Source organism: Panthera onca, chromosome Y, assembly GCF_046562875.1.
Source record: "Panthera onca isolate mPanOnc1 chromosome Y, mPanOnc1 haplotype 2, whole genome shotgun sequence".
Lineage (NCBI taxonomy): Eukaryota > Metazoa > Chordata > Mammalia > Carnivora > Felidae > Panthera > Panthera onca.
The window spans coordinates 12,619,613-12,636,840 of NC_138358.1; the positions used below are offsets into that span (position 1 = coordinate 12,619,613).

At 46.5% G+C, this 17,228-nt stretch overlaps 1 protein-coding gene across 1 annotated transcript; it reads right to left on the reverse strand.

The window, feature by feature from the left end:
* Nucleotides 1-7,754: 7,754 nt before the first annotated feature.
* Nucleotides 7,755-9,217, reverse strand: LOC145714953 (protein S100-A12-like). Its single transcript, XM_081794511.1, has 3 exons — nucleotides 9,092-9,217; nucleotides 8,405-8,551; nucleotides 7,755-8,010 (listed from the first exon to the last, which is right to left on the reverse strand). The coding sequence occupies exons 2-3, from the start codon at nucleotides 8,540-8,542 to the stop codon at nucleotides 7,870-7,872; spliced, it is 279 nt and encodes a 92-aa protein (XP_081650637.1). The 5' UTR covers nucleotides 8,543-8,551; nucleotides 9,092-9,217; the 3' UTR covers nucleotides 7,755-7,869.
* Between the last annotated feature and the right edge of the window lie 8,011 nt (nucleotides 9,218-17,228).

Consider the following 17,228-nt stretch of genomic DNA (forward strand, 5'->3'; position numbering starts at 1 on the left):
ATGATTTCATATATATATGGAATCTAAAAAACAAAACAAACAAATAAAACCCAAAAAAAACATAAACAGACTCAAATACAGAGAACAAATTTGAGGTTGCCAGAGGGGAGAATGAGTCAGGGGGATGGGCAAAACAGGCGAAGAGAAATAAGAGGTGCGAATTTCTGGTAATTCGCAAAATAAATAAGTCACAGGGATAAAAACTATAGCACAGTGTTGTGTGTTGACCCACGGTAAGTACACTCACCATGATGAGCACTGGGTAACAGCACTATGTTGTATGCCTGAAACTAATAGAATATTATACATCAACTAGACTTCAACTAAAAATTAAAAATTGAAAAGCTAGTCCTGTTGAGAAGAGAGGAACCAGCTTCCTGCCTCAGGCCAAGGTTCAGATTCCCACCCCACATGAGAATCACACCTCTGTGATTAAGGAGTCCTTTTGGGAAATGAGAACTTTTGGGGTTTCCCCACCTCATGGTGACTAAAGAACAGAGAGCCTGTCATGAGATGCCTGCCCCCTGGTTCCTGTAAGAGGGAGTTGCTCTCCTTAGCAGTAGAACCTGAACTTCTGGGTGTTTTTCTGGGAGGGATGAGAAAGAGAAGCACCTTAAGCTGCCCAGATGCTTAATAGTGCTCTGAATGTATTCTGGGGCCTGGGTGGCGTGGTATGTTTTAGATTTGGGGGAAGAGGTGAGTTCTCTTACCATTCACCTGTTTGTCCATTCATTCATTCACTCAACACACATTGATGGGGGGCGGGGGGAGACATGGGAAATAAAGCCTTGCCTGTGATTAAGAAGCCCCCAGGCCTATAGGACAAATAAGATAGCTCCTTGAAGGATTTTAATATGGGAAATAAAAGGCCAGAGGATAAAGTTTGGTAGGGCTATGAGGTGAGCATGCTGTCCTTCAGTGGGAGCTGGAGGGCAAATGTGAGAACTCCGTCAAGGCTGCAGACAACCCTGAACAAACGTGTGGGTGCTCAGAACAAGGAGGATGTGTGTGTGAAGGCCTGGAAGTGGGTAGATGTGGAGTCTGATCAGGAACGAAGAGCCCTGGGGGTGGGAGAGGGGAGGTGGGAGAGGCATAGGGGAGCAGGCCAGGTTCTAGGCCTGGAGCTTGCACTGTCAGCAAGAGAAGGGAGGGTTTTAGAAAGGGATGTGATTTAACCATACTTTAAAGTCTCTCTGTGGCTTATGGGATGGATTTGGGGTGGTAATGAGCAGGCAGGCCCCAAGCCGGTGGGGAGGCTGCTGGATAGTCCAGTGGGAGTTAAAGAGAACCCAAGATGGAACTTCTCAGAGAAGATGAATCCAGCAGGGATTTCGAGTTCCCAGGTCCCAGCTCAGCCAGGACAGACATGGCCCCCAAGCCCTACAGGATAAAGAAGATGATTCTGTGCTGTTTCCCAAGACCTTACCAGGAAGAAAGGCCTCAGCTTTCAGCAGCCTGGTGAGGCAATCTTACACAACCCTGACACAAACTCTGCTCTGAGGTAAACTCCAGAATTCCACCCACCCCCTCCCCGAAGTTGCTGTAGAGAGCCCTGTGTCATGGATTTTGACATTCCAATTACCAAAGTGACAGCAGAGCTGAAACACATGGTTGCTCAAGTCCTGATGCCTCTTGGGGCTCGGGCCTGGACAATCCCCATACCCCAAGGCTCCAGTTGACTCCATTGTCTGATGGAACCCCAACCCCTGTCTGCAGAGATCCCCCACATACAGGAGACAGGGAATGTGAGCACTAGGGAGGGCCAGCTGGCCCCTCCCTGTGGACGCCCCCACATTTTCCCCTTCTGCTGTGAGCTCTCCTGTTTTTACCCATGTACCAGAATTGTCATATGCAGGTCAGTGATAAAGGGGATTGTGGCCAAAGCCTGAAGCAGCAGCATGGGGCCCAGTTCCAATCCATCCTTCCTGTCCTCCTCTTCTTGGGGCTGCACTCTCCTTCTCCAACCAGTCTACGTTCTCTCTCTGAGTCTTTTCCTCAAATGCTGCTTTCTGCCCTCCTGGTCTCAGTGGTGAAGTGTAGTGCCAAGTAGCTGGGGTGTTTCCAGGAATGGCAATGCCTTTAGGAGTAATTCAGGGTCATTTCTAGCCAGGGATGACACCTTCAAAGCAGAACACACTCAGCTTCGGAGGCACCTGCTAATAGTGGAAATAGAAAATCACAAGGAGCTGAGGGTCTTGAGCCTGAAAAAGAGAAGCAAGGGGGAGGAGTGGGGTCATGGCAACAGCCTTCAAATAATGCTGAGGACCAGGGAGAGGAGTTGACCCCACAGTAAGACCTCCAAATCCCTCTGAGATGAGGCCCATCTGCCAGGAAGTCCCGTCCTCCCCACCACAACCAAAAGCATCTCACTTGCATTTTGGATCAGCTGCTCATTCCCTCAGAAATGAGAACACTAGAAAACACTGACTTGATTCCACTAAACCAACATTCATCGATTATTCATTGATTCATCAGCCAGGCATTAAGGAGCAACCACTTGTGGACACCGTCCCAGGTGCCTGGTGGTCAGAGCAGATGAGTTCCTGCGCTGGTGAGTTTACATCTAGGAAAGAGTCAGACAGTAAACAAGCCAAGAAATACATAATAGATCATTTCAGGGGTGATAAGCTCCACAAGGAAAATGAAAGAGGGAGATGTGATGGAGCGCTGCGTGGGGCGGAGAACCAGGCAGGGCCTCTCTGGGGCAGCAATGATGGAAATGAGACCAGATGACAAGGACTGGAAAGCTTCCAGCATGTTTTAATCAGGTGAGTGACACGATGCAATTTGTGTGTGGAGGGGGGGATGGGGTCTAGACTAGAAGCACAGGACCAGGTAGGAGGCTTTTGCACTAAGCCTGATCCCCATACCAAATACTACATTAGGTCCCTGCCCTCGAGGAGCCCTTGGTCTGATGGGAGCAACAAACACCCAAATAGAAATTTTCAATATCATGGTATAGGCAAAAGAAAAGTGCAGGTGGGTGATAACCACAAGGCACCCTGGGAGCACAGCGGAGCTACCTTTTGTCTGCCTTCTCAGCTTGGGTGGAGGTGGGGAGAGAGAGAAGGAAGGCTGAGGAAAGCTTCAGCAGATTAATGCCCAGGTGAGTGTTGGAAGGGCAAGAGTTGGGCTTCTGCGTGCCCAGCACTGCGTTAGGTAATCAGAGAAATGAGAGAAGCATAGTCTACTTTGCTTTCTTTTGACTTGGATGACTTTTTATCTTGGCAAAGTTAAAATGATGAGTCCTAGTCATTCTCACACCGGGGGGCTCCTGGAAGCCATCTCATTGACTTCGGATCTTTTCCTGACTTCCAAAGTCCCGACACGCACTTTGGCTTGCCTTGCCTTGCAGTGTGCCAGCAGCACGGCTGAGATATCTTTCCAAAGGGCAAGGTGTTGCACCCAAAACAGTGGCGTTGGTGTCCCCAATAGAATAATAACACCTTTGGCCAGGCACTCTGTCAGACCAATCATGATGGGCAGGCAAACCCCAGAGTTCCCATGAAATCTACTCTGGATGGGAAAGTGGAAACATGTGAGGGATGTGAAAGGCTGAGCTCCCCAGTGGGTGTGACATTTGGGTTGGGTCTTAGTGGGTAAGCAAGAGATCTAAATCTCAGTGATCTGGTGCAGAGATCTGATGCATCTTAAAGGGACGAGAGGGCACTTCAGAAAAAGAGGACAATAGTACAGTGGGTGCAGAATCTGAGAAGTCTGTAAGTTCATGGGGAAACTGAAGAACATTCTGGAATGGCTGGAGACCAGGACTCAGAGTGGTGGGCAGGAGTTGATGTCTCCATGCTGGAGACGACAGGTCCAGTCTCTGTGGTCCTATGGTTCTAACAGTCCTCATGTCCGTCCATTTGTTTCATGATGCCTGCCATTGTCAGGGGACAAGTCTGCTGCATTTTCATCTAGTCCAAATTGCACTTTTCAGGAGGGAAGGCTGAGGCTCACACAAGGGAGGCTACTTAAACTCACAAAGCCAAGGAGCAGTGGAGCTGGGAGGTTAACCAGGCACATTTGATTCCAGGCAGAGGGTGCCTTTCACTGCTCTCAGGTGCCTCTGGCTGATGAATTTTTACCAAGTGTGAGGGCCCTAAAAATATCTCTAAATAGGATTTAAGTTCAAGTGGCAATTCAGTTGGCTATTTTGAAACAATCATGGCTGGTGAATATTTCCACAACAGCAAATATGCTGGGGTTTGTTCTCATTGGTTGGTTGTTGTTTTCTACCATATTCTGCTAGGACTCTCCATCCCAGATGTGCTCTGGTTTGGGGAACAACAGCCTGGTCTTGTTTCCAGGCCTTCAGTGCTTAACTGCCCTTGGTTACTTGTCCAACACTTGTCAACTTTATCCTAAAAATAACTTCAATCTTTGCTTGGGCTTAAAATAAACGGCATCCGTTGTGGCTGCAGCAGCAAGTGGCTGACCAGCTATTACTTTCTACAAGAGTTAGTATCTTCCTGTTAATGCTAATGGCTGTTGGATGCTTGCTTGGCATCAGGAGCTGCACTGAGTGCTCCACACAGTGTCTGGTCCTCACACCAACTCTGGAAGAGAGGGACCAGTGTTATCCCCACTTTACTGATGGAGAAACTGGGACTTAGAGATTTTGAGTGACTTGTTCAAGGTCTCCCAGTAAGTGGTAAAACTAGGGTCTGAACCCAGAACTATAACCCCAACCCTTTCACTCTTGGCCACTACCCTTTAGTGACCAAGAACTCCCTTCCTTCTGACCCTTCTAGATCCCACTCAAAGTTCTCCTCCATCCAATCAAAGTATCCAAAACATTAAAACTGGATGACACTTGAGTGTTTACCTAGTCTAAACTCTTTAAAATGAATTTCTTGAACTCCTTTGAATTCTCCAAAAATGAAGAAAACAGTGGTCCAGAGAGGCAAGGTGCTTTGCCCACTGGGGTCACCCAGTGAGTAAGGGCCTTCCTCGAATGTCTCCCCATTCTCATTTAGTGATGGAACCCTTCCAGGCTTGGGCCCTTCCAAAACCCCCTTCTCTGGGTCCCAAGTCCCTTCCTCTTCTGCCAAACCCACTTCACCCTGCCTCAGCTGTACCACAGATCCACATTCCACAGAAGCAGCAGTTTCCTCAGGGAGGTGCCCCTGCAAACCTCCAACCTCAGCCTCAGTGGTCAGGACTCGTCATTTCCTAGATGCTGTCCTCAATCCCAGCTTCCTTTGCATCACCTCCACAGGGCTTTCCACTGAATGAACTGAAAGACAGACCCACCCCCTCCCCCAACAGAAAGCTCCCATTCTTGCTTCACATATCTGTCATGCCTGTGTTCCAGAAATGACCTTATCTTTCTCAAATTTTGTCACAAAGTCTACCCCTCTGGCCTGTTCTTCTGGCTGAAGAGCCAGGAGGAGCTGGAGGGTCTGCCAGAGCCCAAGGCTGTGCCCTGGATGCTGCATCTGTGGTGTCTTATTCTGCTCAGGCTGCTAGGGAGAAATGCTATAGACTGGTGGCTTCAACAACAGACACTTATTTCTCACCATTCATCAGGCTAGAAGCCAACATGGTTGGTCATGGGCTCTCCTCCTGGCTTGCAGACAGCACCTTCTGCTGTGTGTTCACACTGCCTTCCCCTTTTCTTAGAAGGGCACTAATCCTTACATGAGAGCCCCACCCTCATGACCTGGTCTAAATCTAGTAACTTCCCAAAGGCTCCATCTCCAAATACCATCACACTGAGGGGCACACAAACATTTATCCCACAACATGTACGTATTCTGACATCCAACTGAATGGAGTGTGATCCAAAGGGGCACCCCATCTTCCCCAGACCAGACTTGGCACAAGACAGAGATTTAGGACAGAGACACCCCCAATTACTTCTGAATCAGACTGAATGCACTTCCCACCAGGGAACACTGACCCTGTCCCTTAGGGGCCATGCTCCTTCTTCTTTCTTCTGGGACCATTTAGAAGGAATCAAACCAATAACCATACTGATTTCAATACGTTCATTCATGTAAGAGATATTCATAAAACCCTACCATGTACCAGGCACAGTGCTACAGCACCTGCTCTCAAACACCCTAGTCCTCTGGAGGAGATGGACATTTAACAACAATCACAGCAGTGGATGCAGAATCACAACAGGAGAGAAGAGCACAGATGGAGGGCGGCCTAGTCCTAGAACCTGGCCTTGGACCACACTAAGGAGGGACCCCGGCCCAGGGAAGCGTTCCCTCACATTGCCCTGTGTTGGATAAAGCTAACCCTCTTCTCCATAATCTTGTGTCCCTTGTGCTCCCAACACCTTCCTGCCCCCTACCCAACCCCTTGAGAGAAGCAAGGAAAGGTTCATGTAATTTCTGCATCATTTTCCTCCTTCCAAAATCCTACCACAAATATCGTGTCCAAGGATCCTCCTCACGATCGCTAACTGACCCCAACACCCAAGGCTGGACCACTCTCCTGTTCTCCACAACACCCTGTGCTTACTTCTGTTGAAACAAATATGACACCATGTGGGTATTTCTGTTGCTCAGGTTCTCCCCTGACAAAGACTTTGTCTCTCATCTCTGTACCCTCAGCATCCAGCACATGTCTCAGGGAAAAACCTTTGGAGTAACCCTTGATTTCTCATTTCCAACCTTCAAATGTTTGCAGAGTCTGACTACCCCGCACCACCAGCATGCCTTTCACCTTAGTGCATCTTTCACCTCATCTTTCAAATGGGCTAAGGCTGCACTTCCAACATGATCACCATGAGCTACATGTGACCATTGGCCACAGGAGCAGTGATTGCCAGCATGAGGCCTGCTGGATTTCAAAGGCTTAGGGAAAAAAAAAGAAAAGAATGAAAAATATCTCAATAACTTCTGTCGAGGTGATACTTTTTTTGTTGTATTGGGTTTTCAAAATTCATTGTTAAAATTAATTTCCTCTTTATTTTCACCTTTTTAAATGTGACCACAGGTAAACTTAAAATCACAACCTTGGCCCACAATGTATTCCTACTGGCCAGCACTACTCCAGAGAATCACTTCTCACTGTTCTCCTTGCTTCCTCTCTGATCTGACCCCTACAGTTCCTTCTCCACAAAGGCAGCCAGAATGAACCTTTTGAAGTGTAAATGAAATCATCTCACTCCCTTGCTCAAAACTACCCAGTGGCTCCTTAGCACACTTAAGATACCAAGTCCGCACTACGGTCTGTGGGCCCTGCTCCCTGCTTCCGGCCAGCACACACCACATGCCACTCCTCATCCCAGTTCCTGCACATTGCCTTTCGTGCTGGCTTTTGAGCAGATCGAGCATGTGTCCACCTCAGGGCCTTGGCCTCCCTGTACCAGGAGCTCTTGGCCCAGATATTTTCAAGCTGCTCCCCTTCCTTTCTGGGATATCTGCCCAAATGCACTCCTATCAAGCCAGCATACCCCTCCTTCTCCTTCCACCCCAACCTTATTTCCTTCTTTAGCTTTGTTCATATCCCTTATCACTACCTACCACTGTATCGTATGGTGTACTTTTATTTTTTTGTCTATTTGTTTGTTTTATATCCCTCTCCAATAGAACACAAACCCCAGGTGGACAGGGTTTTGTGTCTTTGGTCTCTGGCTAGATATTCAGTGAATATTTGTTGAATGAATGAACAAATGAACAAACAGATAAGGGCGTCTCAAGGGTCCAAAAGAGGTCTGTCAGAATCACAGGGACAAGGTGTGATCCAGTTTGGAGACCGTGAGCATGGAAAGAAAGAAAGTGCACACTGTTAAGAACTTTTCAAGAATACATTTATTAATTCTCATCTCACTATGTGAGGCTGGGCTTTGGTGATTAGAAGGAAAGGTCTTCTTGGGGACGTTGCTGGAGAAAAGCCCCTCAGAGCTTTCTACTCTTTGTGGATATTGACATGGGCAGTCTGTAGCACGCGAGACACCAGGACTACAAATTCATCAAAGGTGACCTGTCCATCTTTATCAGCATCCAGGTCTTGGAATATCTTGTCAATGGTAGCTTGATCTTTCGTATTCTAGAAGGGAACATCAGAGACAGTAAGCTCAGACTCTTCCTCCTCTTTCTCTGGGCCACTCATCCCTCAGAGCTCAGCTCAGGGGGTCCAGAGACATTAATTCATTCACCAAAACTGTGTTGGAGAATCCAACGTAACAAAATAGAAGATGGAGGGAAGCAGCTGCCGTGAGCCAACATAGAGCCACACAGGTCCCAACCTGGAAGGTGTCTGTAGCTCACTAATCCCCACAGGTAAGGAAACAATCCCAGAAAGAGAGGTGAATAGAGCCTGAGGTGACAGAGTGAGTTATGGGGAGAGGGAGGTGGATCCCCTGTCCCACAGCCCAAGAGAGCATCCTCAGCCAACTCCACCCCTTCAGTGGGCAAGTTTGGATGAGAAGAGTATCACCTACCTGGAGGGAGTTTGTAAGTTCCCTTGTGATCAGCTGCTTCAGCTCACCCTTGGAAAGGGTGTCAGGATCCCCCACCCGGCTTGAGTACCGGTGGAAGACATTAATGATCCCCTCCAAGTGTTCTTCCAGCTTAGTCATCTTCCCAACCTTCAGGAAACAAGAGAGGTCTAAGGCAATTCCTCTCCCACCCCACCTCACATCCCTCTCTGCTCTCTTTCTGGTTTAGACTAGGGATGACTTTCCCCTCACCTGCTTTGTGTTGTCTCTGCTCTGTTTGATCTGTGGAATTTTTCATTTGTAGATAGGCTAGCAGAGGGGGGCGCATATAATGCCATCTAAAGTCTAAGAGAATCAGCCAGTTGCATAGCTCCTCAAGAGTATAACTCAGAGGGTGGTGTTCATCCAAGCACACCTGGGAAGGGTTTGGGGGTTGGCCGAGCTGTTCCCTTTCCCCAGGGGATGGCACTTTGGCCACAGGTCTCTTACAGACATTCACCAGCCCCTTCTGCCTTCACCATCTCTAAGTTCGGAAACTGAGTCTACCTAGCACAGCAAGGCCTGGTCTCTTTGGGTCCAAAATGCAGTCAGCCCAGAGGGGCTCTGGCAGGCAAAAGGCTGTGGCTTCCAACAGCATGCAGTCACTACCCTGTGAGTCCCTTGAAGGACAGCCAAGGACCGGACACTTACCCTTCAACGTGCAGGAGAGTAGAAATGTAGCAAGCAGACAGCACTGGTGAGGAGTACGGAGCCGGGGAGGTTTTTATAAGGCACTCCAGCCCTCACCTTCAACCTCAAGTGAAGAAATCTCTCTGATTCATCTTGAGGCAATTACTAGACAAGGCTTTGTTGCTCAACAGAAGCTTCAAGCCTGTGGCTTTGACTGCAACACCAACAGCCCAGATTGCTCCCATGGCAGAAGCCCCTCCTGCCCAGACTGACACAGAACCCTCACTCCAATCCCACCCACCCACAGGGCCTCAGCTCTGGTATCCAGCCTTCAGGTTCAGCTCTATCACCTGCTCCCTAGTCAAAGTCCATGGGAACATGTTTTGCTGCCTGGATGGTACCTGATTGGAAAGGGAAGGACTGGGGAGAGGTGTTTGCTGAGTTCCTATTACAACAAAAACAATAATGATAATAAAAAACAATCAAGTGAACATGTAGTCCTGGAGCAGAGAAAGGGCACTGGCTTAAAACTAAGGGAATCTTAATACAGTATGGAACTTAGTTAATAATAATGTATCAATAAAGGTTCATCAATTGTTACAAATGTATCATAGTATTATAAGATATTAATCACAGGGAACTGTGTGCAGGTATTTGAAAACTGTCTACAGTATCTTCTCAATTTTTCCATAAATAAAAAACTGTTCTTAAAAACTTAAGTCTCTATGTTTTAAAAAGTAAGCACATTTTGGTCATTCCAGATACTGCTTTATCCAAGTCCTCACCCATTCTGCAGATGAAGAAAATGAGTTTAGAGAGGGGAGGTGTCAAACCCAAATTTGTCTGCTTTCAAAACCTTTGTCATTGATGTGATTTTTTCCCCTAAATCAGAGTATGATTTTTTGTTATAAAAATATGATACATTCTCATACTTTTGGTAAAAATATAATTTGGGGTAGATTTACACAATCTTAAATATAAGGCCCTGATCTTTTTCTTCCAGTTTTTTGCCTAATACAGTCAAATTTTTTCTGAAAATTTATTTATTTATTTATTTATTTATTTTAAAAGTTTTTTAAGTTTATTTAGAGACAGAGAGAGAGAAAGAGAACAAGTGAGGGAGGGGTACGGAGAAGGAAAGACAGAATTCCAAGCAGTCTCCACATCATCAGCGCAGAGCCTGATGTAGGGCTCCAGCTCACCAACCATGAGATCATGACCTGAGCCGAGAACAAGAGTCAGAGGCTTAACCAACTGCACCACCCAGGTGCCCCAAAATTTATTTATCTATTTTGAGAGAGAGCACAAGTGGAGGAGGAACAGAGAAAGAGAGAGAAAGAATCCCAAGCAGGCTCTGCACTGTCAGCACAAAACCCCATGAACAGCAAGATCGTGACCTGAGCTGAAAAGAGTCAGACACTTAACCCACTGATCCACCCAGGTACCCCAACAGTCAATTCTTGATTAGCTCTTTCAAAAATTCTTTCCTCCCTGCACCCCACCCCCACCCCCAAATCACTGTGTGGAAAGTGCCAAGCTGGATTCAGGGACAGAGGAGCACAATTTCTGTGGCTGCTCTCCTGGACTTTGGAAACAAGTGGGTTCAGACACCTTCCTAAATAATAACACAGGGAGTTCACTGCAGATGGGGCCAAGGGTGGGAGGTGGTTGAGGAGTCTGGGGCAGTGTGGCAGTTGTTAAGGGCCAGTCACTCCAAGATTAGAGACCCAGATTCCACACTGGGATGGGCTGCTTTGCAGGCCACAATGGGAAGCTATGGAAAGGTGTTGGGGAACAGCTCTGTGTGAGCTCTTGACTTCTGTGGGCCTGTGTCTTCATTTGCATAACCATCTCACTGCCTCTTCCATTGCCAGGGTTGTTACAAGATTCAACTAGGGAAATGTGTGAGAAAGTGCTTCAAAAGTGTAAAGTGTGATCTTTACATTTGTTTTCCCTTGTACCTACCTAACTTGGATGTGGATCATCCAGTGCAATCCAGCCTTCTGAGGGCCCAGCCACTGGGGCTGTGGGAAGGACAAAGATACCCAACAGCAGTCTGCACTCCAGCCCCACTCCAAGGAAGCCTCCCTGCCACCTGCCTAAGCACAGGCCCAGATCTGTGCCACCAGCAATGCCTGAGGGAAGGCAAGGGAGTCAACACACAGTAGGCACTTGGCACAGTTCTTGGCATGTAGAATAATTCACCTGTCTTACCTTCCTCCCTCCTCCCACCTGGGCCCCAGTGAAAAGGTAGTATTAACCCCAAGGGGAAAAGACCAAGCCCCTGTTATGTTTCCTCTGGCTCTGTGGTAAGTGTCCTGGTGCTGGCTTTGGGGCCCCAGGGGCCCCCCAAGACTGTGTCTGACTTGGCCAACTCAACAGGAACTCCTCAAGGGCAGGACTGAACAGGAAGGCTGATGCTCAGGGCAGCCAAGGAGGATGAACAACATGGAAACTATTCTGTGCATAGTTTGAGGCAGATGATAATACGATTGTACAAACATGTCGTCATACATCTGTCCGACCCCATAGAATGTACACAGAATGAACCCTAAGGTCAACTATGCACTTTAGTTAATAATAATGTGTCACCCGTTGGCTCCTCAATTGTAAGAAATCTAACACAAATGCAAGATGTTAACTGGAGGAACTGGAGGAGGAGGGGGTTGAGAGAGTGTATGGGAACTCTGCACTTCCTGCTCAACTTTGCTGTAAACATAAAACTTCCCCTAAAAAGTTGAGTCTATTAATTTTTTACAAATACTGCTTCATCTAGAGTCACTTATGTACAAAAAGCAATAGCATAATACACAGGAAATAAACTTTTCAAAAAAAATATTAGGCCAGATTGATACAAACTCACTTTTGCAACTCCCTCTGTAAAGTCAGTCAAAATGCTTTGACAATGTTGGAAAACCTAGCACAATGGGAGAAAATTTTAACTAATAGTGAAAACATGAATTTGAACTCTTTGACCTACACTTGAAGTGCTCTGATGGAAACATCCTGTAAAACACATCATGACAATTTCAAATTTTGTGATATAAAGAAACAGTGAATCAACCTGGTAAATCTGAGGAAAGTGTGTATGGGGGTTTCTCATAATATACTTGCAATTTTTCTGTGAATTTAGAATTATGAAAATAAATTATACAAAATTAAAATGATATCAAAACTTAAAACTACCCAAATGGCTCTTGTAGTCACACCCAAGAAGTTGGAAGAAGCACACCCAGAGCTTAAGGTGGGGTGACCAGAAGGAGCAGGATGGCAGTCACCAAGCTGGGTTTGGAGCCCAAGTCAGCCCAGAGACTGGCTTTGGGTAGAAGTAATAAATGGAAGTGCCTTGCCCTCATGAGACACTTTCCATGCGGCTACCATCTCTGAGAGGGGAAATGAACTCCAGAGCACCTGGATGGCCCAGTTGGTTGAGCATCTGACTCTTGAGTTTGGCTCAAGTCATGATCCCAAGGTCATGGGATCAAGCCCCACATCAGGCTCTGTGCTGAGCGTGGAGCCTGCTTGGGATTCTCCCTCTCTCTCCCTCTCTCCCTCTCTCCCTCTCTCCCTCTCTCCCTCTCTCCCTCTCAAAAATTAAAAATAACAAAAATAAAGGGTGGGGATGGGGCGAGACACTGGGCCTAAAGAGATTCCATCTCTGGAGATGGGAGAGAGCCTCACATGGGCTCCATCCCCTGAGCGATGGCAAGGAAAGAAGGGAACCTGGCAAACACTTCCCTCACCTTGGCATCTGCTAGCCACTGGCTGGGCAGGCAAGGGGGAATCAGGGGAGGAGGGAGTCAGAGTCAGGGCAGTCTCCCTGGTAAGACGGGGACAGAGGCAAGAGTGCCAGAGAAGCAGAAGCATTGCTTATTTTTTGTTTTTAATTTGAAATTATTTTTATTAAACAACATTTTTCCTTACACTTCTACTTTGGGTATTTGTCTCTTCATACTTTTGCACAGCTGTCTATTGGATATCAGGAGTGGGGTTTGCAAATTTTTAATTTTAATTGAAGTGTATCTGTCATATACCATTTCAGATGTACAACACAGTGATCCCAAAATTCTATACATTACTCGGTGTTCAACACAGTCAGCATAGTTACCATCTATGACCATATGACATTGTTACAATATTAGTGACAACATTCCCTATGCTGTACTTTTCATTCCTGTGACTTATCTTTTTTTATTTTTTTAATGTTTACTTATTTTTGAGAGAAAGAGAGAGACAGAGCATGAGTGGGGGAGGCGCAGGGAGAGAGGGAGACACAGAATCCGAAGCAGGCTCCAGGCTCTGAGCTGTCAACAGAGAGCCTGACATGGGGCTCAAACTGACGAACTGTGAGATCATGACCTGAGCCGAAGTTGGACACTTAACCAACTGAGCCACCCAAGGGCCCAGACTTATTTATTTTATAACTGGAAGTTTGTACCTCTTATTTCCCTTATTTCCCCCACCCCACCCCCACCCCCACTCTAGTAACACCAGTTTCTTCTCTGTATTTATAAGACTGTTTTTGTTTGTTTGTTCACTTGCTTTGTTTTTTAGATTTCACATACAAGTGAAATCTTGTGGTATTTGTCTTTGACTTATTTCATTTGGCCTAAGACCCTCTAGGTCCATCACTGTTGTCACAAATGGCAAGATTTCATTCTTTTTTATAGCTGAATAATATTCATTGTAAATATATATCACATCTTATTATTAATATCCATTCATCTATCACTGGAAACTTAGGTTGCTTCTATATTTGCCTATTGTAAATAATACTGCAATAAACATAGGGTGGCATATATCTTTTCAAATTAGTGTTTTCGTTGTTGTTTGAACAAGTAAGTTTCCAGATTTATCCTGTTTTGACAAGCAGAATGTCAACGTAGAGAAGATATTTTACATCGATGGGGGAAGGAGGCTAAGGAGAGGGAGACTTCTCCCTAAGTGGTCCTAAGATGCAAAGCTAATCACTGGGTCAATTTTCAAAAAGAATCCCCAGGTTTTCAGGAAGTGAGACACCAATACCTCCATACCTTGCCCCATCTTCTTGTCACAATCTCCAAAATTAGCAGTTAGAAAGAGGTATCAGGTTGGACAAGGATGACCACAGCCAAAGTATCAAAGGAGAAAGAGAGGTTATCAAAGCCTCCAAAATGCAGTCTCTTTAAGTCTGGTGACCACAGACTCCCCTGCATGCTTTGTGTTAGCCCGGTTACCATGGCAACATGAACTGAAAGGAGCAGAGCTCCAGGGCCCCTCATGGCCCCACTGAGGCGTGGATATGGGCCCAGGCCACCACTGCAGTACCAGGCTCCTCCCTAAAACTACACTACTGGCTTCAGCAGCCACACCTTACAGCCCTGAGAATCTGCTGTACAGGGACAACTGAGTGAGACCCCAGCTTCCTGTCCCCTCAGCATGTGGAAGCAGAGCTGTTCCAACAACGAAATAAGGATACCCCTAGGATGTTTGGACTTTCAAGGGTAGGGGAAGCCACAAGAGGAGAAACTAGACAGGAGCTGGAGACACATGTGGTTGTATTTTTATCCTGAAGGTTGGATTATGTCACAATTGTAATTTGGGATCCAATTCAGCTTACTCAGCATCACAGTTTCCTTGCTCCTCCAGAATTCAATGGCTTATGTTGGGACAAGGTTGTGATCCTGGTAGGAAATCAAGTAATGGAGTCTATCTAAGGTCCATTCTGCCTTTCTTTTTTTTTTTTTTTTCTTTTTCAGGTGAAATTAGTTCTATTTTTTACACCTTTACTAAGTTATACTTGATACCCCCAAAACTGCACATGCTTAATGTGTAAAGTTTGATGAGGTCAGATATATGCACACACCCATGACACCATGACCACAATCAAGGTAAGAGACATATCTATCACCTCCAAAAGTTTCCTTGAGTCTCTTTGTTTCTTGGGTGTTTGGGTTTTTGTTTTGTTTTGGGTTTGTTTTTTGTTTTTTGTTTTTTGTTTTGTTTTTTTTTTTGGTTTTCATGGTAAAACACTTAACATTAGATCTACCCTCTTAAGAAATGTTCAAGTACACAATGCCCTGTAGTTAACTGTGGGCCAGCAGGTGTCTAGAGATTCTTTATCTTGGGTAACTATAACTTGACATCCATTGAACAACAATGGCACTGCTTCCTTCAAGGACACTGCTCAAAGCAGATGAGGCTGCTGGAAGAGCTCCTCCTGGATGCTTACTTTTATTTGGTTTTCTTTCCCTTTCTTTGCTATTACATTCCACATCATTTTGAGACATACAAAAGACTATATGAACCATCTAAGTTCATTAAAAAAAACAAAATAAAACACAAGCACCTGTGAATCTATAGGATGCTTTTAGTCCTCTGGACAAGCATCTATTGACTGGCAAAATATTCCAGAAAGCAGAGGAGGGAAATAAAGAATTGTTGTTTTGCTACACAAGTTAATTATCTGAGAGCCCAAGATGAGCTAGCAAGAGTGGTCAGGTGTGCTTCAAACGTGATTTTTTTAGGGGCACCTGGGTGGTTCAGTTGGTTAAGCATCTGACTTCAGCTCAGGTCATCATCTCACGGTTTGTGGATTTGAGCCCCACGTCAGGCTCTGTGCTGACTGCTCAGAGCCTGGAGCCTGCTCCAGATTCTGTGTCTCCCACTCTCTCTCTGCCCCTCCCTCATTCACACTCTTTTTCTCTCTCTCTCAAAAATAAATACACATTTTTTAAAAATATTTAAGAGTTATTTTTTAGTTTCTGCACCTTAGACCAAATTTCTTAAGCTGCTGAATCTCTTCCTGGAGAAGAGAGGGGCTGTCCCACAGTGCCTGGGTGGGGTGGGCGGGACTGCCAGGAATGAAGCCACCTTGTGACTCCGAGTAAATCCCCAGGGCAGGTGTTGGGGCCAGTGAGGTGCCAGGAAGGAGTGTGGTTGACAGGTCTTGACATTACTGCCCCAGGAGCAGGAGTTCTAGACAGGATTGGGGACAAGGCTGAAAATTGTAAGAGTGGCAGACATCAGAGAAAAGGAGAAATGAAAGAGGTCATAAGTCACCTCACAGGACCTTCATGGGCTTCATGTGGAGAAAGCCTAATGGGGCACAAGGCAGGCTGGACCAGGCCCAGTCATGGTGGGGCCAACTTTTCACAAAGTACTCAGCACTGAGGGATTCCAGTTTACCGAAGTCCCTGAGGCTAATCCCAGAAGGGGAGGAGAAGACTCTGGTCCGTTGCAAGAGGGAAAAGAGGAGAGACACACTTCATGTAAGAAAGTGGCTAAGGCTCCTGCTCAGGCCAGGGCACCAAGCTGGGGCTTGCATTCCACTCAGAAGATCAATCCAGTTGGAACGTCTAAAGCTCTGAAGGTCCAGGAAGGAGCTGTTTATGAGACAAGCTCTAAGGGCCTTGAAAAAACAAAAACAACCACCCTTTCACTTTACCTGTGGGGAAGGTGGCCATTTTCTGGTGCCATGAGCCCATTCTTTCTTTAGCATTCCAGAGACTAAAGCTCATGTGCACAGAAGATGAGTGTGTGGAGCTCCCCCGCACACAAGGAGTAAGCTTAGTTAATATGAGGACCTACTCCTGCACCCAGCTGCAGAAACAAACACTAGAGGAAGGTGATGAAAACTCAGGTCACATGGCCACCCCAAAGGAAGTCAGTGGAGGTGTCCACTCCCCCAGCCTGTATCCTACTGCAAAGAACAAGGAAAAGAAAAAAGGTTTCCTTAGCAGGGATCAAGGGGCATCTCTTCCCAGCCTGTGAGAGCCCCAGAACTGGGGAAGTCCATAACCCTGCGGATGAGATGGTGTAGGTGAAGACTTGCACCATGTGTGAGTCCCAGTCACCATACTCCTAGCTCAAAGCCTGTGCCAGGAGTCATTCAGGCCCTCCCCAGGCAGCTGGGCCCATCAGAGACTCCTCCAGACTGAGTGGGAGCCCAGACAGGGCAGGTGTTGGGGGTTGTATGTAAATACAAGCAATTGCTGCCCTGCAGGAGATGGCAGGAAACCTTGCAGAGTTCCTTGGGGTCCCCAGGAGAATACACCCTCACTATGAACTGGTTTTCAGTAAGGCACACCATTTTTTAAGCTTATTTTTTTTTAGTAGTCTCTACACCCAATGTGGGGCTCAAACTCACAACCGTGAGATCAAGAGTCGCATGCTATTC